This window comes from Leuresthes tenuis, unplaced genomic scaffold (assembly GCF_036924035.1).
Source record: "Leuresthes tenuis unplaced genomic scaffold, fLeuTen1.0.hap1 SCAF_10, whole genome shotgun sequence".
Lineage (NCBI taxonomy): Eukaryota > Metazoa > Chordata > Actinopteri > Atheriniformes > Atherinopsidae > Leuresthes > Leuresthes tenuis.
The window spans coordinates 10517978-10545413 of NW_027325364.1; the positions used below are offsets into that span (position 1 = coordinate 10517978).

At 38.3% G+C, this 27436-nt stretch overlaps 3 protein-coding genes across 4 annotated transcripts; 1 reads left to right on the forward strand and 2 right to left on the reverse strand.

The window, feature by feature from the left end:
• The first annotated feature begins 2380 nt into the window (after positions 1–2380).
• cblc (Cbl proto-oncogene C, E3 ubiquitin protein ligase) lies at positions 2381–20169 on the forward strand. 2 transcript variants are annotated; one of them, XM_072393892.1, is made up of 12 exons: positions 2381–3489; positions 8104–8250; positions 8355–8511; positions 9823–9944; positions 10875–11012; positions 11100–11187; positions 11327–11458; positions 14588–14770; positions 16099–16251; positions 16476–16522; positions 17688–17740; positions 18671–20169. In XM_072393892.1, the coding sequence occupies exons 1-12, from the start codon at positions 3113–3115 to the stop codon at positions 18799–18801; spliced, it is 1728 nt and encodes a 575-aa protein (XP_072249993.1). In that variant the 5' UTR covers positions 2381–3112; the 3' UTR covers positions 18802–20169. The 2 variants fall into 2 exon arrangements, with proteins under 2 accessions (XP_072249993.1, XP_072249994.1); XM_072393893.1 differs by having other exon boundaries at positions 14591–14770.
• On the reverse strand, positions 19751–20108 carry LOC140315832 (trypsin-like; the record flags this gene model as incomplete). The annotated part of the gene is given in 4 exon segments (XM_072393405.1): positions 19751–19887; positions 19968–20047; positions 20049–20081; positions 20083–20108. Coding segments are annotated over 4 exon segments (276 nt in total), but the record flags the coding sequence as incomplete, so codon positions are not given.
• Positions 20170–25311: 5142 nt separating the features above from the next.
• On the reverse strand, positions 25312–26796 carry LOC140316173 (trypsin-1). The gene is made up of 6 exons (XM_072393895.1): positions 26744–26796; positions 26379–26529; positions 26017–26267; positions 25785–25918; positions 25587–25688; positions 25312–25462 (listed from the first exon to the last, which is right to left on the reverse strand). The coding sequence occupies exons 1-6, from the start codon at positions 26781–26783 to the stop codon at positions 25415–25417; spliced, it is 726 nt and encodes a 241-aa protein (XP_072249996.1). The 5' UTR covers positions 26784–26796; the 3' UTR covers positions 25312–25414.
• Between the last annotated feature and the right edge of the window lie 640 nt (positions 26797–27436).

Genomic DNA, 27436 nt, shown 5'->3' on the forward strand with positions numbered 1-27436 from the left:
ATCTCCTTGTCTTTAATCTTATCCTGCTCCACCCTCAACAAGGTTCTGATTACCAGGGTCAATTTGGGACTTTCCTCTTTCCACTGAAGTGTGGAGCAGGCAATGGAAAGTCAAGCTTGGTGTCTAAAGTCCCTAAAACACCCTGACACTGCACAGACATGCTCTGCAGCTGTCAGTGCATTCAACCATTATGGTCTAGTCTGGGATTGTGTTTCACTGTTTATCAAAGACATATATTTGAAATTTTCTTTTTCTTTTTTTCTACTCCAGAAGACACACTTGAGGCAGCTTACTGTAGAATGAGACACAAGCTGAGACGCTGACCTTTTTTACAGGAAATTTCATCATTACCCCTCTAAAATAGAAGAAGAAACAGTATTTTAAGAGATTGCTCCCTCCTGAACTCACAAGATAACAGGCCAAGATCCAGCACAATGAAATGAGGCCCCCTTGTGCAAAGACAGCAAAGGTGCAATGCCGCTCCTAAAATACAGTGTCAAGGAACTGAGTCTTTGATACACATATTAATGAAAATATCCAAAACTGAACTATCGGACCATCTTATCACTTCCACTTGTGAGTGGTTTTTATATTTGTAGGTTTATATTTTGTGTTCTGCAGCAACGGGACTGCCACTGCTGCATGCTCAGTAATCTTTTCTGAGAAAGAAGATTTAAAACATTGTGTCTGGAATTATATGGGCACTCTTCAGTTGACATAAATGAACTTGGAAACTCAAATATTAGTGGGTAAAATTATGAGATTGCAGAGATAACAAAACTGGATGTGCACTGTTTGAGTGAGTGTCTCCCCCTTGTGGATACAAAAGTTAAGACGTGTTGGCTGTCACGTTTTGCACTTAGTGGCGCTTAATAAAAACTAGTTTTCCTATGCAGTGTTGAAATTATTTGGTAGAGTTTCAGATAAGTAATGTATTCATGAAATATTAGCTTTGATCTTTTGTTTTGATATACTACTACTATATGATTGTTTTAAAGATATTCATACAGTATTTAGCTATAGAAGACGATGTATTTCTTTCATTAAATGTTCTGTTCATTCTGGTCAGTATTTAATATTCTCTGAAAAACAAGTATTTTCTGCTTCTCCTGCCTAAAATCTTCCAGTCTTGTTTGCTTGCTTGCAAGCGGTCTCTAATTAGAAACAAACACAAAGTACAGCTAAGGCTGATGGGAGGCTTTGCAGGTATTTGATCATAAGCCAAAAACTTTGAACAAGTTCAACATTTAAGACCTAGAAGCAGAAGTTAAGGACACCATGAAAGTCTGCGCCAAACAAATTATACCAATCGATACCACACTTGAAGATATTCCTGTGTGAGCTACTGTGGTGGACCCGCTGACTGAGCAGCATGCAAATATACTGAAAAGGTTTGTGTCAAATTCTGGTGAAATGCCAACTGAACTTGATTTAATTATACAGTAAACTGTGGTTCTGCCTGAAAGACAGGTGAAGATTATTGTAAATTGGCCATTTTTTTCTTTTTACAAGCATCTTGTCTGCTACTACAGTCATGTGAAATATTAAGTAGCCTACACCGACTTTCAGTTCACTGTTTTATCTACAGGACATTATGAAAAACACTTGTTCAGCCTTTTTCTATTTTTACCATGAGGAAATTAACATTTAACATGTTAATTAAAGCCTATAGAGTCATCTGTCAGATGTATTTTTATTCTTTTGACCGTTTCTCAGCTTTGCCGGGTTTGATTTTGAGGTGAACTTGCTGGGACGTCCACTACTGGGAAGATTGGCAGCTGTCTTGAATGTTTTCCACTTGTAAATAATCTTTCTGTCTGTAGAATCCTCCTTAGCACTGAGATAACAAACATATGAATGATCTGGGCCAGAAAAATGACAGTACTTCTGCTTTTATAGAGGCGATCACACTTGTTGAAGATCAGTCAATCAATCGTATTTGATTAGCAGCACCTGACTGGTTCTTATCCTATTATTACCATGGAAGCAGTAAGGGGGCACTTACATTTCTAAATACTACTTCTGTATTTCCACAGTTTTTATTGAATGAATAATGACACAGTGTTAAAAATCATGTGCTGTCTTTATTTTAGGTTATATTTACACAATCTGGTGAGACTGGGTGAGGGCCAGATTATTTTTTCTAATTTTTTTATGCCCTGATACATAAAAGTTTAGAACTGAAAGAGCTTTTTTAATCACATGACTGTAAGTCATCTACCTATCAGGGTATAAAGTGTTATTGTTGGAAACACAGTTTTCATTCTTGTAAATGTTTGATTAAATGTTCTCACCTCTCCTTACTCCTCCCTCCCATGACCCTCTCTGTTTCTCTCTCTCTCTCTCTCTCTCTCTCTCTCTGCTTGTCTGCCCGAACAGTAGAGCAAAGAAAACAAACCTGTTTGTCTCGCTGCAACCAGGAAACCAATCAAAGGCTGAACCAACACGAGTGAGAACTGAGAGGGTGCCATTTAGAGATTAAGAAGAAGCAGTTATGTTTCAGGCCATGACAGAGAGCATGTTTCCACCGTTCTGTATGTTGATGAGCCAGCTCTTTTGACCCTGAGAATGTAGGACTGTTGTGCTGCAGAGAAATGCTGGTAAGCAGAGTAGGCTGTTAAAATGTGGGCATGTACGCATGGCTAAATGTGAATGCTGGAGAGAAAAAAGGAGGAAGGGGGGTGAGACTGTAAAAGCTTGACTTGTTTAGAAGGCTGAGTGTCCATCTCAAACCCTACTGTTCTTTGTTTTTTTGTTTTAATTTTTAATTTCTATTGTAAAACATTTTTTAAAAAACAGACTGTCTAATACAGGCCTTGTATTTTAGCATTTTTCTGATTATCTCTGGGTGTAATGCTATTTGACTGTTAGGTGATCAACTTCAGATGCTGTTTAAAGAGGATATGCATTCTTTACAGATTATGTTGTAATGTAATTGTAAAGACAACCCAAAAACATGAGCCACCAACAATAGCCGCATTTAGTTTTGAATATTCTTATGCATTCAAAGTTGAACTTTCACACCTCTTGTCACCACACCTCCTTGCATATACTCACAGACTGACATTTAAGATAGTTTTGCTTCACTTCAGTCTCAAACACAAACATTGAAATGATGGAGGGAGGAAGTTTAGGAGCCTCTAAGAGCCCAAAATTTAGTTCCAAGCCACCTACCAGTGGGGATCGGCGGCTGGTGGACAAGAGCCTCAAAAGATTGGAAAAGCTTCACGAGCTATGCAAAAACCCCCGATTGGGCTTGAAGAACAGTCCACCATACCTGCCAGATCTGGTAAGGGAGACCTCAACCCTGCTAACACAAGTTTGGGAGCCCTACCAAGACCCCTCGTCAACAGGAGACCAGGTGCCCCGGGGAGACGAAGCCAAATACCTGAGAGTCCACATCAGAAACCTGCTGGATAAGACGGACAGAGCTGTGCTGATATTCAAAGAAGGGCGGGAGAAGATATTTGATGAGACATCAAGTTACAGGTAAGAGGGCCTCTGCATTACTCTCAAACATAAGTGTGAGCACGTGTTAGACGTTAGATTCTGAAATCACACAAAATTATTCAAAATAATTTCTAATCTGCGTTCTGCATCTTAACAATGTAAAAGAAAATTTAGATAAAGTTTAATATATTCAGTAATTGGCTCTTTTTTTCTTGTGGATTTTAAGGTTAGTTGTGGTAGCTACTAAGATAAAAAATGTTGATATTCCTTTTTAATTTTTTTTGTTTCACAAATGAAAAAAAAACGCCATTTTTTTCCAAGTAAAGTGCTGTTACAAATGCAAAACACTTTAATCTGAATCACATTGGATTTTACATCTTTGTAATAGGAATTTTTTACTGCTTTGGTTACTTAATACCCTAAATGATTAACTGATGAGTCAAATCAAATACATACATAAATACATAAATGCTAGTTCATTAACCAGAAAACAAATCTTTTTTTATTTTTTTCAAAAAATTTCAGGGGTGAGTTCATGCAGCAAAGTAGAGATTTAATAATGTTTGCCCTTGTTTTGAGCTATCCAGATCTGATATTCCTGATACCACTCCGCTGTATTTGATGCTGAATGAAAAGATGAAAAGAGTTTTACATTTGCGTGTTTAAAGTGTTAAACACAGAATTTGCATGTGCGAATTGTCTCTTTCCAGAAAGTGTCCTTTTGACTCCACAGATCACGTTGCCCACGAGAAAATTCCTCTTTATGTTTCTCATAACAGCTGATTTCAGCCAAATCTGTGGAGTTATTGGAAGACTTTCCTTGTTACTTTTCAATTCTGCTAATATCTGACACATCACAACCTGAGCAAATTGACATTCTGTATGACCAGATGCCAGATGTGACTAAATGAACCATCTTTATATGGTCTTAATATTTACCTTCCCATCCAACCAGATTATATTCTCAAATTAAAAACATCTTTTTCAAACTGATTACATAATTATTTGACTCTGTGACCCAAAGTCGCATAAAAGGCGCATACACCCCTCAAATCTGCTACCGGGAAGCCGGGACTGATGCTTTTTGTACACCTTATGCTTATAAATAGAAAGAAATAGATAAAGGAAGAGAAAAAAAGACATTTAGAATTGCTCAGATAACGGACAAAGCCATGACTTAACAGCTGAGATGAAGGTCTCGACCCCTTTCAGAACACATGCTGAGCCTAAATAGAAGATGTTGCAAAATGAATTACAGTCGCTGGTTCTCAGAAGTTAAACATATTCATTATTGTGTGCACTAAAATGAGCATCTTATGTAAGCTTGCTGTTTGGCTAATGCGGGTGTTTCCAAACAGATTTTTTTTCTAATTGGATTTTGGGCTGTGTTCCCATGTTCCTGTTGGGAATACTAATGATGAAGGTGGAAAAAGGGCCAAACTTGGATCTTTGTGATGCTAATATGAAACCAGAAAAAGCAACAACTTCCTTTGAGTTTGGAAAAGAGAGAAATTCTAGCCCCAAACAGACATATTCTTTGTTTATGCCCAAATCATATGCACAAGCTATACAGCCGAAATATAGAAGGGAGTGTTTTTCCTTTATTTCTCATGATTTATGTTCTCCTTTATAAGACAGAATAACTAGCTGCTTTGTCATGTAAAAAGTGTTACACAGTCTTGGAGATTACTATGAGATTACCATTGTTTACATGTATTTTATTGTTTTGTGACAATGTGATTATAGCATGTTTTTTTTATTTTTGTACCTAAATTACTTAAAAGAATTAGTGACACTTTATAATAAGGGTACAAATAAAACACCTAAGTAATTCTGAGTCAATATAAGACACAGGAGAATTTAGTGCATTGATTAATGCATCGTGTATTCCTGTCTGTTCCCATAAAGTAATGATCAAAATTACTATTGATTTATGTGACTATTTCAAACCTAATAAATCATTAGTTTATGGATTTTAATTCACTGTTGCTTCATATACACATTGATTTGCCATGAAATTAGCTGGTTTCTAAACATTGATTTTAGCTCACCGTCTCCAATAAGCTTATGCGTAATAAAAACTTGTAACTGAGGCACTTCTTCTGATCAGTTAGATTTTTCTGAATGTCTTCAAATTCTAATATATAACAACAGATACGAATAAGTTAATCAAATGTATTGATTTGAAATCAGTATTTATGGAAACCAACACATTTGTTGGTGTAGGTAGTTATTGGCAATCATTCAGTTATTAGATAAGTTTCATTGAATCTGAATTGTTATCATTACCTGCAGTATTATTATTATTATCATTATTATTTTCATTTCTTTTCTTACGCGAGTTCAGTCGTATTTTCCACTGAGCGATTAATGTCAGAAAAACAATGCTTATTGCTACAATCACTTGTTCAAGCTTTACTCCAAATCTTTGTCCTCTGGTAGATTTTCCTCCGGAGAAATGATTTGTTTTGATTGCAGTATGAAATCACGATTTAACTGATTATCTTGTCCAAAGCCGTATTGCCGGGTTGAGTACGTCACTTGCTCCGAGCTCAGCTCACATCTGTAGATTCCGCTCTTTACTGTATGTGCTCATTGCTTGTACCTTTTTTTAAGTTAACAGTTTTTATCAGAGAACATTTTTCAGAAGGATCTATAAATAAGGAGCCATTTTTGAATCTTCCTCTTGCACAACAGATGGGCTTCTCACCGCAGCATGACCTGCATGGGCAGTCATGTAGAATATTCGCATACTGTTTGAATTGTGGCTTATCTGTTGAATTGTATTAAAATCCTCTTTTAGGTTTTTGGAACATCCTGCTCTAATGTTTTCTTTTTCGGTGGTTTCTGTGACCCTAAGACTTGGGCCTGTTCGGCAAACTCTCAAGCCAGTTCCAAAGACATTGACTGATTGATGTTAAGATAACGGTTCCCCCTTGACAGAAATTGACAGTAGAAGGATCAGTGATTTTAATGTTAATGTCTGTGACACGTGCCTTTGACATTCTCTGCCAGGGGACAGAGACAGAGAAACAAATATTGAAAACTAACTCACACGTGAACCACTGGCAGGTCAGCATAAGACAATCACACATGGTTCATTAGCCCATATGTTAAGTTATGATTATTATTTATTTTGTATTTTTTGGTATGTATTAATTTCAACATTAGCTTAGGAAGTATCCAGGCAAGCAAAAGTAGCAACACTACAGAAAACATCACTTATAAGCTGCACTTTCCCTAATGTGGTTACATTTTACCTCCACAGTTATAAAACAAAACAGTCTGTGTCTGATTGTGTAGGATGTGGCAAATGTTCCTAAACACACACTTCAATTAAAATGTGTAGTTTTTCCACCTTTTTAGCAAATAAACACTGGCAATGTAACACATAAATGACTTAAATTTTAAGAAACTCCTCAACAGTTTATGATGAGAGAGACTCAAAAATAGCATCAGGGTCCAAACTGTGTGAACAAACAAGCTGGTGAGCAACATGCTGTTTAAAAAAGGCATCACTGATGTCTCAGCTAGTTGTCCAAAGCCAGAATTTACCTTGTGTTGTGATTGTAAATTGTGCTACAGTATTTTAGTCTTTTGAAATATATTTTTACATACATGGGTCCAGCCAAAGCGAGAGATGTGGCTTACGCATTTCCTCCCACCTCCTCCTCTACTACCTTTCCCCTCAGCTCTCAATGGAGGGCTTTTTTCTCATTGAGGGGAAGAATCTACAACCACTTTCCACACCGTCAAATGTCTGTTTAATGATTCTAACGCTTGGACAGAAATAAGAAAGATTTGTGAGTGGCATCAGAAATCTTTTACGAAAGAGAATATATTATTTTGTAAATAATCCTAATTTGTCAGTATGTTGTCATGTATTACATAAAACATTGAAGGGATGTTCACTTGCAACTGATCTGCATCATTATGAGGTGTCACTGTTGTCAAAGAACTTCTGCTGCAGGTGTTATAGTATGTTGAATTTATTTCATATGCAGTCTTTTTCTATGAGGTATTGCCTGTTGCACTAATATGCATGCTGGGGAAAAGACTTATGTGAGAGGTGTTCTCATAAAAAGCCTAAAAAAAATTTCAAAATGAAGATTCAATTGTTAAAAGTGCAAAGAAAGATTAGGGAGAAAAAAAAGAACAACAAAAGAATGGGCCCAAGAGACATAATGGCCACTGGAACATTTTGTGGTATTTACAGACAACTATGCAGCAGCTAGCATCCTGTTTGCAAGCTGGACTACCTGTGTGTTTGCCTTTGTTTGCGTGTGTGTGTGCCTGTGTGTCAGTGTGTATATGTGTGCCTCTACGGAAAGTATCTGAGAAACTTCATTAGTTTCAGCTGACACTGTGCAATAGGGCACTGAGTAGAACCGAGCAACGCTTAATGTAACTGCATAAAATATTTAGAAAATATATTTTAGAGATACTGTCATGCAGAGAGAATGCAAGTGTGCAGATTAAAAACACAAGACAATGCAGATTTTTCTGCAGATGTAAATATCCAAAGACTTTCACATCTAGATTACTAGAAGACTTGAGAACACAAGTTGCTATGAGACCAGAAATGACTGATACTTCTGAACAAAGCACACACATTTCTGCCACTAAAGGTTTGCTGTATCTCTAATTTTTCAGGAGGAATCTGACCAAACTGTCCTTGCTGTTCAGTCACATGCTGTGGGAGCTGAAGGGCTTGTTTCCAGGGGGAAACTTTCATGGTGACACCTATAAGGTGACTAAGACAGAGGCAGATGAGTTTTGGAGGCACTCCTTTGGCAATAAGTAAGTATGGGATATTTACACGATTAATAATTTGATTAAGGATTTTTTCAAATCTGTTTTGTGTACATCTCTATCCATGTAATTTTAATGATGCGTTCTAACAGGTGTATAGTGCAGTGGAATAGCTTTAAAGAACAGCTGAGAAGTGTGCATCCATTTGAAGAAGGGATGGAGTCCATGGCGCTAAAATCAACAATTGATCTCACCTGTAATGATCACGTCTCAGTGTTTGAGTTTGACATTTTCACAAGATTGTTTCAGGTAAGTCGGAGTGTGTCAGGTGCAAGTCATTTTTCAATAGCTTAAAGGGGTATTTTATTATTTTGTATTACTGTCATTATTAGGGTTGTGAGAAGTACTCAGTAGTACTTAGTGTCTTAGCTATAGAAGACGGTTGTCAGACCACACGTTTTAGAGAATCAGAGGTGAATCCTGATGGGCGAGCTAAGTTGATAGCTTCTGAGAAGGGGCAGTGAGAGGAGTGAATTTTTTGCAATTCAAAACCACTCAAACTTAAAAATGATCATTGCAGTTCAAGCAAGAGCTATATCGTGGCTTTTAACACCATATCACTTCTACATCAGGCACTTATTTACTTTGATTCTCCTCTTTCTCAAAATAGAACACCTATCTTGCAACACGATCTGCAGTCGATTGCAATACACAGTCCAGGTTGAGACATGGTATCCCAGTGTGGCTCGTGGTATGCAAACCCAGTCCCTGTAACACTCTCATGCAAAAGGGACTCAATAATTAGAATCCATGATATATATCCATAATATCATCTTCACTTTGAAATGTTTGCGTTTTGAGTTGTTTTAGATGCCAAAATATGAACTCTTCTCATAGACCCCTTCTGAGTGACTTTCTGCTTGGTTTACGTGTAAGGAAACCTTCTGAAGGTCCAAAACTGTGAGCGCTCTGACTAGTCAAAAGTACATCACTCAACCCCACATCAAAAATGAAAAAAAAAGGCTGTCTCGCTCAGAGTTTGAGGTGAGATTGGGCCAAGCCAGTTAGTTTAGCTCCCCAACACCTCCGATGCTGAAATGTTTTCATTGTCAAAATCAGACGAAACAAACTCCACTTCTTACCTACCAATATCCACTGCCAACAGGACCAAATAATGTCAGTGCATCCAGCTGAAAAATGAGATTACAAGAATTATTTTGCTGTGATAATATAAGATTTTTTTGTAAGTTCGATCATGTAAAGTTCATTGCACAATCACAGTCTGCGCTAAAGAGCTGACATTTGCTAATCTCAGTGCCACAAACAGAATTACACATGCAAGTCATGACTTTATGCTATAGATCCACCACAACTGTCATGACAGTGATAAAGAACAAGGAAATTAGGTGTTAACATGGGAACCACTCATTTTTTAAGCTCACCATAATCATCTTGAGAAACATATAAATTTGTTTTCTCATGTCGTAAAACCTGAAAAAACTAACTGAGTGAAAACTAGCTTTGTTAGCTTGAGATAACAGACAAATCAACTCATGTTCAAAGCTGGCAAGGCTGCTTTCAGCTTCTGTATATATCTTCTTGTTTCAACTTCTCTTTTAGCCTTGGCGATCACTTATAAGAAACTGGAACCAGCTAGCAGTGACCCATCCGGGCTACATGGCCTTCCTCACCTATGACCAGGTTGTAGCTCGGCTGGAACACTACCTGCACAGACCTGGGAGGTGAGCATGAGCACAGCCACAATCTCTGCAATCTTATTTCAGAAAGCTAATCTATTGTATGTCAAAATAATCTCAGTGTTCTCAAAAGGCCTTTGTTTATGCTGGATAAAAAGTTTTAAAAGTTTATTACTGGAGAGGGTATAATCTGTTTTCATGTTTACATTTACAGTTTGCCAATTCCAAGTTTTCAGTTTTTTTGTTTTTTTTTATATGTCAGCATTATTCAAGAAATGCTGTTCTTTATAACTCTGTGTCATACAATGAAAATACAAATACAGAAGTATCAGCATTGTGTCTAAAAGTGAGGGTCTGTTTCAGAATTTGCAGGGTTTTGTTCAATTTTCAAAATCCAAACGGAATTTTCAATTTTTTCAGATCATTTCAAACATTCTTAATTGTCTCCAATCAGTCTCCAAAGGAACAACACAAATGTGACTAGGTGATGATTAAACAGAGACACAATTATCAATTGGGTGAAGAGATCTGAAAAAAATCCTATTTTGCAAATCAGGAAAAACACTGCCAAGCATTACACAGATCAATGAGAGGAATTTAATCTGAAATTATTGCAATAATACAGTTTTACACCAATCATCTATAACATGATGACTACCCACCCAGTATTGAGTGGATTCTCTGCATGACGAAAGAGCATTTAATGTCTGCTATCACAATGTAAGCGGTAGGTTGGGGACCTGTGGGTGTGACCAGTCTAGAAAAATGTATAGGTAGGTGGCTTAAAGGTTAAAGTAACTTCTATGTGAATTCCAGCATGCAGGTTGCCCAGCAAAACACTGCACACACAAAACAATGCTCAAGTAATTTATCTGTCTACTTACAATAAGTATGTAATTGTCTCTACATACATAACAGTGTTGATCTCCTGTCTTGAAAACAAGCGTGATTATCAAGGATATCTTTTCCTCCCAGCTACATCTTTCGTCTGAGCTGCACAAGAATGGGTCAGTGGGCTATTGGCCATGTGACCAATGAAGGTGACGTCATCCAGACCATCCCCCAGAACACGCCTCTCTATCAAGCGCTCATTCAAGGCTTCAAAGAAGGCTGGTTAGGATGAGCACACACACAGGGCTCTGATTTATCTTCCCTGAGTTTAAGTGACCTCTGTAAGTGCTTTGTGTTCCTCTTCTGCAGCTACTTGTACCCAGATGGCCGCGATATGAACCCTGACTTGACAAGCTTGCATGAACCTGCACAAAGGGGAAAAGTGATAGTTACAGAAGTAAGCAGATGCAATTCTTTTTCAGTTTTACAACAGATTGCCCGCAGGATTTTGAAAGGTTATCATGACAAAACAGATTGCATATTGAGATGTTCTCTGCTCTGTCCCATCTCTCTGACAAACCACCACCACCCAATAGGAGCAGTACGAGCTTTACTGTGAGATTGGCAGCACCTTCCAGCTATGCAAGATCTGTGCAGAGAGGGATAAAGACACTCGAATTCAGCCCTGTGGGCATCTCCTGTGCCAACCCTGCCTCACAGTCTGGCAGGTATGAACCCCCAGCCACTTACTCAATGTGACCATATCTACCTTCAACATCACACACCACTCTGCATATCCTGCATGTTCTCACATGTTACATTGAGACATAACATTACTGTAACAGATTGTGTTTAGTGAAGTGAAACAGTCTGGGCTGACTAAACTAGGCTTCACCATACTGTAACAATGCTGGTTATTTGACTGTGGCTTGGGGTTAGTGTCAAAAATACTCTTTGTGTTTCCCATGCAAACATATGAATTTAAATATGTTATTTAAATACTCCATTACTCCACTACAGAATTATTAGAATTGCATAAATAATATTTTAGCTGTGCTAAAATTAAAAAGGAGAACTGTCTGCTGATGTGACTTGTCATTACCATAAAAGATTATGAAAAAACTGTCAGTACCTTTGCAAGAACAACTTCAATTTCCTCACAAAAGATAATGTAATAATCAACTGAAATATACAATTAAAAACACTTAAATTGGGCTGAGTAAAACATGGCAGCTCTACAGTTTTCTGAGAAGTCACTCCATCTTTCTCATTCTCTCATTTTTTTGCATCATATATTAGATTAGAAATTGGAGCTCTTTTGCTGGATCATGAATTCTTAATAGTGTTAAAGAAAAAGGGGCTGTGAAATTATCCCTTCATATCAGTTACAGATACTGTGGCCTAAGGGGGTAAGAAATAGGGTTTACAGTCTGTTCAAAGTAATTATGTAAATGTGAGTAGAACAGGCCGTATGGTGATCTTTTAGCTAAATTAAGTTTATTCGTAGAGCACAATTTGTACACAAAGCAATTCAAAGTGCTTTACGGTGTCATAAAATCACAAGAAGGCAAATAGAATCATTCCATAAAACATAAAAAATAATCATTAATCAATTAAATTAAAAGCGAAGAGTGCAGATAAAATACTTTCAGGTGTCATATACACAGATTTAAACATTGTCAGAGTAGAGGCCTGTCTGAGATCTTCTGGAAGAGCATAAAACTGAAGCGTAGCCACCCCTTGTTTAGTCCTGACTCTGGGCACCAGCAGGAGACTCCTCCCTGAGGTTCTCAGAGTCCGAGTTGGTTCATATGGCTCTAACATGTCAGAGATGTACTTTGGTGCCAGACCACAAAGAGACTTGTACACAAGCAGAGCTGTTTTAAAGTCTATTCTCTGAGCGACGGGAAGCCAGTGCAGAGACCTGAGCACTGAACTAATATGGTCGTATTTCTAGGTTCTAGTCAGGATTCGAGCAGCAGCATTCTGGATGTACTGCAGCTGTCTTACTGCTCGTTTAGAGAGCTCAGTGAGCAGGCTGTTACAGTAGTCTAACCTGTTGGAGACAAATGCATGGATTAGTCTTTCTAAGTCTGGTTTAGACACTGTTCCTTTGATTCTGGCAATGTTTTTTAGATGGTAAAAAGCTGCTGATGTCATTGATTTAATGTGGCTGTTAAAGTTCAGGTCTGCGTACAATATTATCTTAGAGAGAGTCTCAAGGTGACTGATAACACTTTCTCTTTGTTTCTGTGGGCCACAGACAAAGATTTCAGTTTAACTGGAGAAGATTGTTTTGCATCCACACACTGATCTGTTCAATTGGTGACACAATGTATCTACAGGCCCGTGTTCTCCTGCCGTCAGTGACCCATAGATCTGAGTGTCATCTGCATAGTTGTGGTAGGGCACTTTCTAGCTGCATATTAGCTGGCCTAATGGAAGCATGTACAGATTGACAAATTAAGTATGACACCAAAACCCAGAAGTGTGTCTGCAAGTTGAATTCAGACATTGATGGGTGAATGAGTAATTATGCAGTCACCTAAAAACAGAAGGAGGCACACCAAAGAGTCTCAGAACACTATCACTGTTGGAATACCACAAGTCTGTTCTGTGGTACTCGTGCTTTAGCCTAATTTTTTTAAGTAAATTTTAGGTGACAAAATTTGCCATCTCACTTCATTAGGAGCTTCTGACAGCTTTAGTTTTTCCAGATTAAGATTATAACTTTCATACATAAGAAAAGCTTGAAACACCACTCAGTGTTTTGTCATAGATTAAATTGTATGTAGAAACAGAGCTGACAATGCTTGTGAAAATACCTACATTTCATGGTTGCAGCATTTTAAATGTGTGACTTTGCTGCATATTCTTTCAGAAAGTTTAATTGTTGAGATTCGAACTGTCAATTGGTCAAAAAGGCATGCTGATCACCCATGATGGCATTTGTAATAAGTTATAAAAGCAACTCATCCAAGTCCATACCTGACACCTTTAGCTGCTACATATTTTAATCTTCAGACTGTCATCAGTTACCTGAGAGTAAGACAGTGAATCACAGCATAGCAGAGAGTCCCTCTGGCTGACCCTGTTGCTCCTTCAGTGGGACTTCCCCAACTTCCCATTTCCTCTTTTTGGCACAGAACAACATCAAACACATCTAATCAGAATTACAGTCAGTGAGCTGCTAACTACTCCTACATCCGACCCCTCCACCCCAGTCAATTCAGGAGCTGTGTAATTCTCTAAAAATGTGCAAAGCAGCGTGTCCTGACATTTGGCTCAGAACTTCCTGTGTGAGCTCAACTTAACACCCTCCTCAAACTGTATCAGTCACATTCACTTTGAAGAAGAAGTGTGTCTATGTCAGAGAGAGAGAGAAGATAAACATAAAAAGAAAAATTGACACGTTTCATGAATAGCAGGCCACGGAAAACTTGTAAGCTAGTCCTCATTATGGTTAAACGAACCTTATTAACAGTAACTTTAAAAAACAAAGACCTTCATAAATGTAAAACTACACCCAGCCTCTACACTAAATCTGTTTCAGTGGCAGAAGGATAACACAACCTGGAGAATCACAAAGCCTGTAGAACGCATCAGTGAAAGTGAAATTAAAATTTCATCTTCATTGTCACCTATTATGCAGATGTGGAAAACTACAATATACAGTGTCTGTTAAACGTGGTATTTTCCACCACCATAGCTTTCGTCTTTGATGACAAGTTCAACATATTCCACTACATTCAGTTCAAAAGACATGAAACTTTTGTGAGACTTTGAGTGACAGTGGATGGTTGCATTCATATGGTCTTTTCGTTACTCTGCCCAACTGTTTGTTGGTAATTATCTAGCAGAAGTCAGCTAGCTACACCTGCCCGTACTGTCGCTGTGATATCAGAGGAACAGAGACCGTCCTCATTGAGCCCTACCTGCAGCACAGCATTCAGTGGGAGGAGGAGGGTTTGGACGACGGTGAGGATGAGGACCATGAGGACATTGAACTGGTTGTGAAGGAACTGGCTGCCTTGAGGAAGGTGTGTGAATTCACTCTTTTATTTTCTCTTAAGTTTCATTTCATTTTAGCCACTCCATCAGATGAAAATGTCAGCCTTTCCTGCACCACTTTGTCCCAGGCTGAAGTTGTCCAACACTCTTAGTGTTTAGCACTTAAAGCACTTTGGTACACCTAAATGGATTGTTGTAAAGTGCTGTATAAATAAAGTACATTTACATTTACATTTAGTCATGCCATGAAATTTGGTGAAAATATTTTTTGTCCGCGATTAATCGCAATGAAATTGGTAAACGTTTCATTTACCACATGTTGTAGAACAAAGTGCTCACAGATATTATGAAATACCCTCATATTTACGAAATGGATTGCCATCCAGTTTGGTACATACATTCGTGATTTCCAGAAGATCTACATGTGGTTCTCTGCAGATGAATAAAAACCTGCAAAACCATTGTTCGTCTATCATTCTCAGATGTACTTTTCGGTTAGTGCCAACAGGCAACAGTAAGCATGTTCACCATTCTGTAGCATTCCTTCTTCTTTTAACAACAGTCTGTAAAACCAGTCTGCAACTGGTCTCCCCAGTTCCCAGACATTTGGAAGAGGTATGTTGTCCCATTCATATAGGATTCTGGCTGCTCGTTGGTATCTGATCTTCTTTGTTGTATTTTGAATTTCATGATGCACCAAATGTTTTCAATTTGTGAAAGGGCTGGACTGCAGGAAGACCAATGCAGTACTCATACTCTTCTACTACAAAGCCATGCTGCTGTAATAGACACAGTATGTGGTTTAACATTGTCTCACTAAAATATGCAAAGCCTTTTCTGAAAAGGACGTCATCTTTCAGCTCTGATAGTACCTTTTCAGATGTGATAGGCACCAATGTACTGCCCTTTACCATCAGAGATTCAAGTTTTTAAGCTGAGTACTGATAACAGCCTGAATGGTCCCTCTCCTCTTTAGCCTTTACTCTTTAGATTCTCTGAATTTTATAGATGCTATTATTCACTGTAGACAATGGAATATTAAAAGTCCTCACAATGTTTGATAGAGGAATGCACTGTGGTGTAGCCAATCAGACTCAGCCAATCAATATCTGTATCTCCCAGTCTTTACCATCAATAGTTAGAGCTGAGGCAGGTTACAACTGCATAACCTTACAAAGTGAGTCACTAGCACGGCTATAGACTTTTGTTTTGCTTCTATCGGTTTCTTTTTCTGCAGAGAATTCACTCTCCATGTAGACACATGTTTTTCCAGGATTTCGCCGTAATTTCAGGGTTCTTCGTTTTCACAAAATGCTTCCCACTGTCACTGAATAATTAATCACATATGTTTCTACAGTTCTCAAGTTTGGAATACCAGTTTCCCAGCTCCAATGCCAGAGCTCCACCACTTCCTCCTAAAAACATCACTTCTGCACGCTGCCCAACTCCCTCCAGCCAGTCTGAGACATCTGAAAGCATGATGCTGGCCAGATCCATAGACTCTTATTCGGTAAGATCCCTCAGGTATCTCGAATATATTATGTTGATGCTGTATTACGCTTTTTTGGCAGATCGATGATGTACTATGTTGATTTTGTTTTGTTCTACTAGACACTGAACTCTCAGGAATGTTAACTCATACACAGGGGCCCACAAGCTGTTTTGTGAGTGTTTAACATGGTAGCGCGCTGCCTGCACAATTATTTTCATGACCTGTTTTTGTAACCTCTGCAGGATCTGAGTGGCAGTGAGACACACAGGCACAAACCACAGACAAACAGGTGAGATGATGCTAACTGCAAACCAGTGAAAACAGACAAATATCTGTCCTTACATTAGAACAATTTAAAAGTTGGGTATGCTGTTAAAGTTTAGAGTACTTTTCTGTAGTATTTGCTGGATTTGCAATCATTTGCAATCAGTTTTTTTAAAGGAACCTAAAACTCTGCTGTATTTCTGCCATCTCCACCAACTATATTAAGACATTATGGATTTTTCTACATTTATTCATTTGTCTATATTATAAAACCTTGTAGTTAACGGTACAATTTTAAAACATATGACTTAATCAGGCAACCTGCAGCCTGAAAAAATCCTTTTGCTTTCGTGGTTGGGGGGATATTGATGGCACTTTTTGTTTTTATTTTGTGGTTTTTACTTTCTTCCATCAACCTTAACTGCACCATTGGGATTTTGGATTTGATCAAGTGTTATATTTTGCTTAGGAAAGTTCTTCATTTAATCAATAATGACCCTGATGTATCTACGAAGCAGCTATAACAAGAACTGATCGAATTCTCTAAATGCTAAGTGAAAGAGCCTTGCTGCTTCTTTACTAGACTGGAGAGTATGCTTAGTGGAGCAGCCTGTAACATTTTTCACTTATGTGGCTTTTTTTTAAATTACCAATGTTGATACTGCTGACATATTGTATCCTATTATAGAATATGATAATTGTAATATAGCCTCTGGCTCCACCTACAGCTTAGTGTAAGTGTTGCTGGATTCTTTTGACATTGTGGTTGTCTTTTGTCACAGACTGGACTGTCTCCTTCCTGTCTGACAAACCTTGTGTTTCTTTGTTTTGTTTTTTTTTTTAAAACTCTGGATTTTGGACTTTTAAGTGTTGGTTCTTTCGATGAAAAATCAAAACTTCTGTTACTTTATCTTTTTTTATCCATTACAATGACATAAAAATGTTTTCCATGTTTGTCAGCAAGGAGAAGAAGAATCTTGATGCTCTGAGATCACACCCCCTCTCTTAGACAAGGCACTCCACTGAAACGCACTGCAATAAACTATTATTTTTCATTTGAGTGTGTACAGTATGCAGAGCTGTTTAAAATTATTGGGAAAGAATGACAAAAGCATGTTGACTTTGTAGTTTATATGAAGCACCTCATTCACCCATATTCATATTTCTCCTTGTATTTCTGTCTCAAACAGTGCTGAGTTCCTCAGAGAAGCAAATTTTCCCTCCTCCTCGCAGAGTGTTGAAAGTAAGTTATAGCATGTTAGAATCTCGATTCCTTTGCGTTTACAATGCTGAAACACACTCTAAAAAAAGAAAAGCTTATCAATCACTGGTGAGCGTTTCTTTTGTAACCAATGAAAATTCCTCTCTGGATGCAAAACCTTCAATCATCACTTAAAAATTTTGTTGAAAACCAGAAATAAAATGAGCCAGGTTGAAAATACATCAAAAGAACATTATCAAAACTGTGAAGTGCAGGCTTGCAAAAGTGCCACTACTATTAGTTTTCTATGATGCAAATGAGAAATCTGACTTAAACTTAAACTTTCAAGAATTCCAGACCAAAACACATTAGACTGTACTGTGACAGTCAGGCCCAGAGAAAGAAGGATTTTTTAAAATAAATATCTTGCACTGAACAAGTCATTATGCAGCAGACATTTTTCAAACATGTTCAACATGTTACTGTAGAAAAACACTACATGATAGTATTCATGATAGTAGAGTTTTTTTTTGCAGAGAAAAAATGTCCATTGTTCTTTGGTGTCTCAACACATTTTTTTCCACATATGACCTCATCGATAATGTGTAATGGCCTTTTTTTTTTTACCCCTAGCAGACATTTAGACTTGTCACTATGACAAAAGTGCAGGAGCATTAATGATGGCTGACCCTGGTTCACTTGAATAAGTTATTGGTGCACCTGATGGAGTGAGACACCACTAACTGCACCTGTGCTCTCCCCACAGTGATAAATTAATATGGTTGCCGTTAAAAAGGTCCATTATTCTTACACTGGAAGTCATGCTCAGACTAAGTGTTATTGTTATTTTTCATGAACTAATTTCACATTTAAGACAGAGGTTTGACAAATTATTTAGTATGTTGCATGCAGTATTCTCGTAGACCACTTTATTTGTGCACTTTAGTGACCTTTTTTCGTGCTTGTGTGTAGGTGGAGCAGCATGGATTGGACCGTCCAGCGCAGTCAACGAAAGAAGACGTAAACACAAGGAGGAAAGTGGAAAAAGACAAAGAAAAGACAAAACTAACCTTGGAGAGATGACAAGAGCTATGTCATCCTGAGCAGCAAGCACCGTCTGAAATCTGTAAAATCTTTAGCAAAGAAATAACTGGGAACAGAGATAACTTTCTACAAGAAATCCACCTTCAGGGACTGTAACAATGGCTTTGGTCCCACAATTGACAGTAAAAGACTGCACCTGCTGCACTGCTGAAAATGAGAAGTGTGGGTGGGCTAGAGAGAAAAATTTCCCTCTGTGGCCTCCTGCTGTTCAGTAATCACACTGCCATTATCAGTGCTGTGAATTCAGCGCTAATTTCTAAACATAGTTTCACACAGCGTCTTCTTTGCAATTAAAGTATTTAATGAGCCTCCCAGGAAAATAAATGAATGTATAAATAAATAAGGAAAAGCTTGCAAATTCAATTATGAGGACAGATAAGAGAGGCTAATTAGATAACTAGGATAATTATATGAAATAAATGAAAAATGCTACCTCGTCTATTAACCAATATTCCAATGAAAATCATGCAAATGAAGGCCCCGACATAATCATATCAAGCTGTCTTATATATAACAAAGAAATGAACCTGTAACTGACATGTTCTTGTGTTTTGAGTTCACATGGCCTTTTTGGTGCAATATTAAAGACGTAAATTAAAAGATGAGGAAGATTTATGGAAACTAGGTATAAATACTGATAGATATGGAAAAGATATTGAAGAGAGAGGAGAAAACAATCATTCCTCAGGGATAGGCTGCCAGAACTTCTTCAATCCAGACGAGGAACTTGTACACTTTGTCATAGACACCGGGTTAGCTGGACTGAGCGCAGCGCTGACCCCATGACACCAGGCCATGAACTTCTCCAGCACACCCCAGAGAGCTACTAAAGTCATCCTGAAAAGCAAATATTGAGTGATCATGAGCAAGTACACAAATAGTACACAAATAATTCATCTACAGACGAAGAACTGTGGGCCCAGTACCATAGAACCAGTACCAGAAAACTCACATTGGCTGTATCTCTCCATCCATGTATCCAACATGCACCATCCTGTGTGTGATCATGCCAGGATAGGCATTCTCACCATCCTTGTCGTCCACCATGGGCACATCCAAACACGGCAGATCGGTCGGCATGTTCACTGTAAGAAGCAGAGCACAGAGATTTGCTTTTACGAACAAAGGTTTTTTATATTCTTACATTTAGCATTTTGTCTTTTACTAATTCAAATCACCTCTTCTCCATCCAAGGCAGTGTTCCCCCATCCAAACATAGAGCAAGGGAGCCCTCCTATTGGGCAAAGGGACTAACTCGGTCACCTCAACAGGATGGAAGGTTGATCAGCATGATGTTATAATCTAGTGTAATAAGTTTTAGACATTATCTGATTCTCTGTGCTAATTGAATAAATGAGTTCATGTTATGCTCACTTAAAAATGTGTAATTTGTGTGTGTGTGTGTGTTGTTAACATACTTTTATCTAAAACAAACAAAGAAAAAACAGGTCCTCTATGTTCTATTGACCTGTTCTCACCCTCTGCCTGACACGCTCCATTTGACCTCGTCTCTTTAAGGCCCCTCTCTTCATCTAACTGGCCAGCTGATTGGTTAAAATAAGAATGTTCCTATCGGATCTCAAGTATTAGATCAGGTCCCAGTCTAAGCAGGGTTTCTTTTTTACTGATTAGAGTCACTTGGTACATGTCAGCTCATGATTACTGTTGTTTTATTTCAAGCACAACAGAGACATGGAATGTAAGGTGATTAGAACATGGCTAATTAGCATATTAATGCAGAGGAACATTAACAAAACAATTTTCCACTTTGTTATTGATAATATAGATACAGCATCTATCTTCCTCATGTAAATAAAGCTGTTGCAAGCCACTAATATCATTAAACTGATGGATAATGGGACAAAGAGACAGTAGCAGTTGGCTATGAGTGGCTCAGACATGCCTCATTCAATGTAATAACGGCACAAAACATTGCGTTCAGTGTCATTATGGAATTATTCTTGTTCTGCAATATATTGGTTATTTTTGTTTAAAACTGTTTTGATAACTTTAATGCCCTAATGGAGTATATTTTGCAAGAATGTGCTGCTGGAAAATGCCAGACCTGGCGTTGGCAGATGCTGAATCCTAAATTACTCTGAACTGTGATGGGAAAAAAATCCTGATCAAGACATTCCTCAACAAAAAAGGTAGTTACTCAGTCTGTACATCTGTTGCGCTGAACTGCCACTAAAGCATTCTGTGTGAGGAAAAAAAAGGCTGGACTAAAACAAGGTATGTTGAGCGGGTCAAATCATACCTTTTTTGGGAGAGAATAATCTCTCACAGTTGTGGACATTGAGCTTTGTCAGTTTGCACAGCTGTATATGCCCAAAAAGCTCGCTGGAAAACAACATAGAACACAACACTGTATGTTACTGTGTTCTTTAAATTGTGCAAAGATGAAGAGACAGACTGGTTGAGTTCTGTTATCATTCACCGTGGGTGTCAGATGATGGTGTCAGTCTTCATGAGCTGCTCTGTACCCTCAAAGATACATACATCATGTGCTCTGCATGGAATAAAGACTGAAAGAAAGGGGGGATCAGGATTTTTCGGAGATGCACGTCAAGCTACGGCGTAGGGGTTCATGTCGATGCCGTAGCTACGCTGTCGACTTGACGCAGAAGCATAAACTAGGTTTTATATTGCAGAAACATGTAAGCAGGAAAAACTTTCAGAATTATATTTCACCAACAGTTGCAGTAGAAAATTTGTATAAAATCAAGCCAGATTAATAGTCAATAGAGATAACATTTGCAAGACGGAAGAAGGCATTCAGTATCTGGATGAAAGGCTTTCTTCATCATAGTATACAAACTTGTACCAACAATAGGCTACAGAGAGCACCCAATTCTTGTAACAGACATTTTCTTATTTGCCCACCTCTTTCCCTTTGCAGCACAACCCCTGTGATTTTGTCATCTGTGCAGATCCTCAACGTGTCCACACATTTAACACCTGTTTATGTCTCCCTCATGAGTCACTCATTTTTGGCAAGCTGGAGCATACTAACTATGAAAAAAGTCATGCAACCTCTTGTAAGCTTAGACTGACATTATCAAAAAGTTTAAAGAGGAAAATGACTGTAAATACAGAAAACAGAAATAGCAAAATATGCTGTTTTTCTCTTTTTGTCAGATATCCATCAAATGGTTGTTAATGCAAATGAGAGTTGTTGGATTTGTAGGATTAGGGTTGTTTAATTAGATCATACTATATTGTTGCACATTATGACCTGTTACAATAATTTTTTGTGGTATTTGCAAAAAAAGAACTCATATACTTGTATATCATGTGAAAAGAGACCAATGCAAGGACTGATGCGGGCGGGGTGGACAGAGGTTTAGAGATGGGTGGGTGCATTAATGTGAATGTGTAAGGGTGTGGAAGGAGACGGTTACAGATGTAAGTCATAGAGAAATTCCAGTATGAATGCAGTGAGTAATAGGTCAATCCCATTCAGTTTAGTCATAGGAAGGCGTGAGTAAGCCACATGATGATTGGCCTAATTGTTTTTCATGCTTCTGGGTGCTGCAGGTAAAACTCTTTGAAATATGTGAAAATGTTTTCCGGATAACAAAGCATTTTAAACACAATATATAAAAAGAAGTTAGTATTTCCTTGATACTGCCACTGGCACATCTTGTCATTGTCAACGAGGCCCAAAGCCTGCCCTGCACCTGGGGACATGTGCACAGCGCCTGGATGGGGGGACATCTATACTGATCAAGGTGAGGTACACCTAACCTTAATAACGGACAGTCAAGTCTTCAGACAATGTGTCATAGGTATGTTTGTCCATATGTCCAAAATGTAGCAGCTGCAGTTCATAGTTGTAAATTGTGAGATGGTAATATATTCCTACGCTGTTGTTTTCTGTCAGGGATTCATTTGACAAGATACTATACGGAATACACAAACGGCAAAATTTGTTTGTAGACCTATTTGTAGACCTATCCATGTAATATATTCAAACCCTTGTCAACTTGTAACTCATAATCCTTACCGTCTGCAGTCAAAAGCACTGTAGAAAAGTAAGGAATCACAAGTGTGAGAAAGTAGAAAAGTGCCATGACTATGTAAAACTTTGAGGTTGAATCTCAGACAAACAATCTGTTGTATTAGGGCTCATGAGTTAGAACCTCTCGCCATGCCTTTCTTCCTTCTTATAAGTGTTTGTGGCTGACTCAACACTAGAGAGCTAAGAGAAATATATATAACTGTGTAGGAACAAATATGGAGACTGAGGACATCTGTGTGGTGATAGAGAATGAATCTAAACTTAATTTGCATCAGTGTAGGAAAAAAAAAGAGGCAATTGTGATAAATGAAACATTTTTGAGCCTTTCACATTTTATCAGGAGACAATTTGCAATGGAAGATGATGGTCTGAGATATTTATTTGAGATAGAAATTTTTATTCCACTATTCAACCTTAGTTTTTCTTTCTCGCTCTTAACTGCAGTGTTCAACCCATTTCACCTTCAGTATGTGAAAGTCTAACAAGGAGTGTGAAAATTCTCTCCTGGCGTGATCACTGAGCACATGGCTCGGAAACCTGGAGGGAGGCAAGAATGGTTGTCACACAATTACACACTGCAAGAAAAAGTGGATGGCCTATTAAAAAGATAGAAATAACTCCATGGACTTACAGGATGGAATTTAAAAAACCGAATCTTGATTTTTATCATCATTTTTCTTTCTCTCTTGCTCAGGGTGACTCTTGTGGCCATCTAGTGTGTAATGGTGAGCTGCAAGGAATTGTTTCCTGGGGCCTGGGCTGCACTCAGCCAAACTACTTGGTGTTTAGACCAAAGTCTGTTCTCTATGTCCCTGCAGCAAGTGGTTGTGGGTAGTGCCAGAATGAAAAGCAGCAGGAGAGTAGAGCCACAAGGAGAAACAGTCGAAGGCAGGGAAGAAAAGATGTTACCTGTGAGGACACAATCTATAAAATCTACCACTTTGTCTTACATCGGTGTGCTAGTAATTGCAGACTATCACTGATTTGAGATGGTAAGCCAATACAAGACTTTTCTGAATACCTAATCAGGGGGAATCTAAAAAAAAGTTTTGAAATCCTAAAAAGGTACTATCTGGTCATAAACAAAGATAAGGAAAAACATAAACAGAATGAAAAATATGTTGAATCTGCAGGGTACATAACATGGTGACCTGTTCAGGGTGTGCCCTGCCTACTGGGATTGGCTCCAGCACCTCAAACAGACAAAGAGTACAATAAAAATGCACTTATATACCAAAAAGTAAAAACATTTCAAATTCATGGGTAAATAGATAAATATTTAACTAAAACTGAGCTGAGTAAAGTAAATCTACAGTTATTGTTTGTGTCCTCGCCTGGCTGCTCCTACAAAAACATTCTCAGTCAGTATCCTATAAAACCACTTTGTTGTCTTTCTGCTTTTTTCCCATCACACAGTTTCAGTAATGTAATATAAAAAACTAACACAATCTTTTATCTGCAATGGAAGTCCAGTATTTCTATTTTGTGTACAGTGTAACATAAGAAGATTTTGTTTGCATTTGACTTTGCAATCTACGTTTTTTTTTTTTTTAAAAATAGGCCCATTTTGATTTTTTGTTTTCTTCTGAGCAAAACACCTGGAAAGAAGGACAGTGATGTTGAAGCACCCCATTTATTAATGTCACCACACAACAAAGGCCTGAAATTCATCCAGTAAGTTACTGTCAGTACTGAAGCCTTGGTCACAAGTCTTTTCTTTGACAGAAAATTCTGTGGCAGACAGTTAAGAAAAGAGCAAAAGGTTTACAGTACAGAGCAAGATCTTCCTTGAAATGTTTTATAGCTCAGGCTGAAGCTGACTGACAGACCACTTCTATTAAAGATCCCAGTGCTTTTCTACAATATCTTGTAGTTCCCACGCCCTTTCTCTTTTTTCCAAACGTGTCTAAAACGCACATTTCTAGAAACTGGGAACTGTTAAACCTGTGGCAGAAAAAAAAGCAGCAATCGACAGTCAATCTCTCGTTTACTCAGTCTCTCGTAATCAGTTGATGGACAGTTGTACAGAATACCTCCCATCTGATGTGCACAGAAAGAAAAGACCGAAGTCCACCTGTTACTCTGCTCAAGATTGTGAGCTATACCTCTTCGTCGTAGTCATAATAGTACACAAGTAAGACAAAGTAAGAGATTAGATGATCGAGAAAACAAATTAGTGTCTGTATCACAAAATTAAAAGTCCCTTCTAACAATTTTTTATGCATATGCATTTATAAAGAATCTATTTGCTCTCTCCCTGGTGAAACGTGACTGTGTGATGGTGGTTCATATTTGTTTGAGTAAAGGTTTCACTGATTTTGAATGAAGCATTCAGAAAAGTCTTACATTGGCTTCATATTCCAAATCAGTGATAGTACCGTCTGCAATTATTATCACACTGATATTATGGATTGTGTCCTCACAGGTAGCATCTTTTTGTCCCTGTCTTTATGATAAGAATATTAATGAAACATTACCCAAATAATCTGTTTTGAATGGTTTATTTGTCATATTGTTGAATATGTCAGATGGAACATAAACAGCTGATTATGTTGAGCTGCTTGACTGAACAACTTTGTTTGGATCATTTAGTAGCTGGCCATGGTGCTCTCCAGCCAGTCGTTGAAGAGGCAGACCTAAAAAGTGAAGAAGATCAATGTTTCAACAGATAATCAATATGTCATTGCAGTTCAGACAGACATAATTGAGCTCAGCTTGACACAGAGCCTTCTTTACACATTTTTCCTCTTCAAAAGTTACCTTGGCGTAGACTCCAGGGTGGTCCCTCTCAGCACATCCATAGCCCCAAGACACAACACCCTGCAGCTCACCGTTGCACACAACGGGGCCACCAGAGTCACCCTGACAACAGAGACAACAGTGAAGTGAGTATTAAATGACAAGAAAGCTGATTTGTGTGTTTTGTATGCTGATTTCTGCATGAACACATTTAAATACCTGGCAAGAGTCCTTGCCTCCCTCCAGATATCCAGCGCAGAACATGGCATCAGTGATCATGCCAGGGTAGGAGTTGTTGCAGTCACGGTCAGACAGAATGGGAATATTCAGGCACTGCAGCTTGTCACCGCTAACTGTTGGGGAATGAAAACAGATTTAAGGTCAACTTTAAAGATGCTTTTGTAAAAAATAAATAAACATGAGAGTAGTGCATGAATCATAACTCTATAACCTGAGCTCATGGTGTTGCCCCAGCCAGAAACTCTGCACATGGTGCCAGCGGGAGCACAGCTGGAGGGCAGAGCCACGGGCTGCACGTACTGGTTGAGGGTGGCGGGCTTGCTCAGCTTGATCAGCATGATGTCATTGTCAATGTTGTAGGAGCTGTATCTGGGATGGCGGATGACTTTGGAGGAGCTGATAAACTGCTCGGTTCCCTCGTTGACACGGATGTTGTGCTCTCCCAGACGCACCTCAACGCGGCTGAAACAATTCAAAGTTTTAACATAGAAACACACAAAAATATCCAAGAAAAGCTAAACTAAGAAAATTCAACTTGCAATTTTGGATGAACGAGGAAAACATTATGCTTACGACTTGTAGCAGTGAGCAGCAGACACAACCCAGTTCTCGTTGACCAGGGAGCCACCACAGAAGTGGTATCCAGAGTTCAGAGACACCTGATGGGGCTCAGTATTGGGCTGGCACTCAAACCCTCCGACGATCTTGTCATCGTCAATGGCAACTGAAAACACAGGTCAGTAATTTGTTAATCTTTTTTGCCTCTACTCTTTTGGAGCAAGAGTGAAACATAGCTTACTTTGGGGCTGGATTTCCAGTCCAACCCCAAAGTATAAAGTATCAAGTGCATTTGAGTTGCATCTAAATATTGGTGCCGCAATGACATTTTGAAATTATACTGGATAAAGTCGTGACAACGAATAAAACCCGACACTCACAGGCAGCGCCGATGAGCAGAACAAAGACCAGAGACCTCATGGTTGCTGAATGATCCTGTTGATGAGAGGACTTCATTTCCAGCCCTCGTATTTATGGAAAGGTAGCTCTCTGTTTGCCAAGTGAAAACACCTCCCACTGTTATCTTTGACCAATCATCATCCTGGAAAAAAATGTCCTGGATGTTAGAAAGACAAATATTTCTTGGGCTGAGTGTTAGTCTGTAGTAGCATGTGAAATAATATTAGAACTATAAATAAACTTCTAGAAGTAGATTAAATGTATGCGTAAAAATAGAATAATAATGTATGTAAAAAACACATGTAAGAACACTTAACACGCACTGTAACTATTATGTGCATTTCTGTAAAGTAACAATAAATATTATATCTACTTATTGATCTCTAATTACATACTGACTGTATATACTGTATATATTCATCTTTTTTCTAGGTATTCTTGCATTAGTTGACATTCAAGCTGAGAGAATATGTGTAGCAATGTCTTCTATATGGAACAACACATCAGTAACAAGATGTAAAGCTTACAGTATTCATCAACCTTGACATAACTGTAGCTCAGCAGATGGCGGGTTTCCCAATCAAAAGTGCTGAGTCTAACTACCCAACCCACGTGTTTATTCTGTAGATCAGCTACTGGGTGTTGATTCAAGAAAGTGAAGAAAAAATACGGTT

Bases quoted from the DNA above. Each gene is read 5' to 3' on its own strand.
- LOC140316173 (XM_072393895.1), bottom strand. From the start codon at position 26,783: ATGAGGTCTCTGGTCTTTGTTCTGCTCATCGGCGCTGCCT. The intron at 26,530-26,743 runs GTGAGTGTCGGG...CTGTGTTTTCAG, and splicing joins TCTGCTCATCGGCGCTGCCT to TTGCCATTGACGATGACAAG. The intron at 26,268-26,378 runs GTAAGCATAATG...GAATTGTTTCAG, and splicing joins GCTGCTCACTGCTACAAGTC to CCGCGTTGAGGTGCGTCTGG.
- cblc (XM_072393892.1), top strand. From the start codon at position 3,113: ATGATGGAGGGAGGAAGTTTAGGAGCCTCTAAGAGCCCAAAATTTAGT. The intron at 11,459-14,587 runs GTATGAACCCCC...GTAATTATCTAG, and splicing joins CCTGCCTCACAGTCTGGCAG to CAGAAGTCAGCTAGCTACAC. The intron at 17,741-18,670 runs GTAAGTTATAGC...GCTTGTGTGTAG, and splicing joins CTCCTCGCAGAGTGTTGAAA to GTGGAGCAGCATGGATTGGA.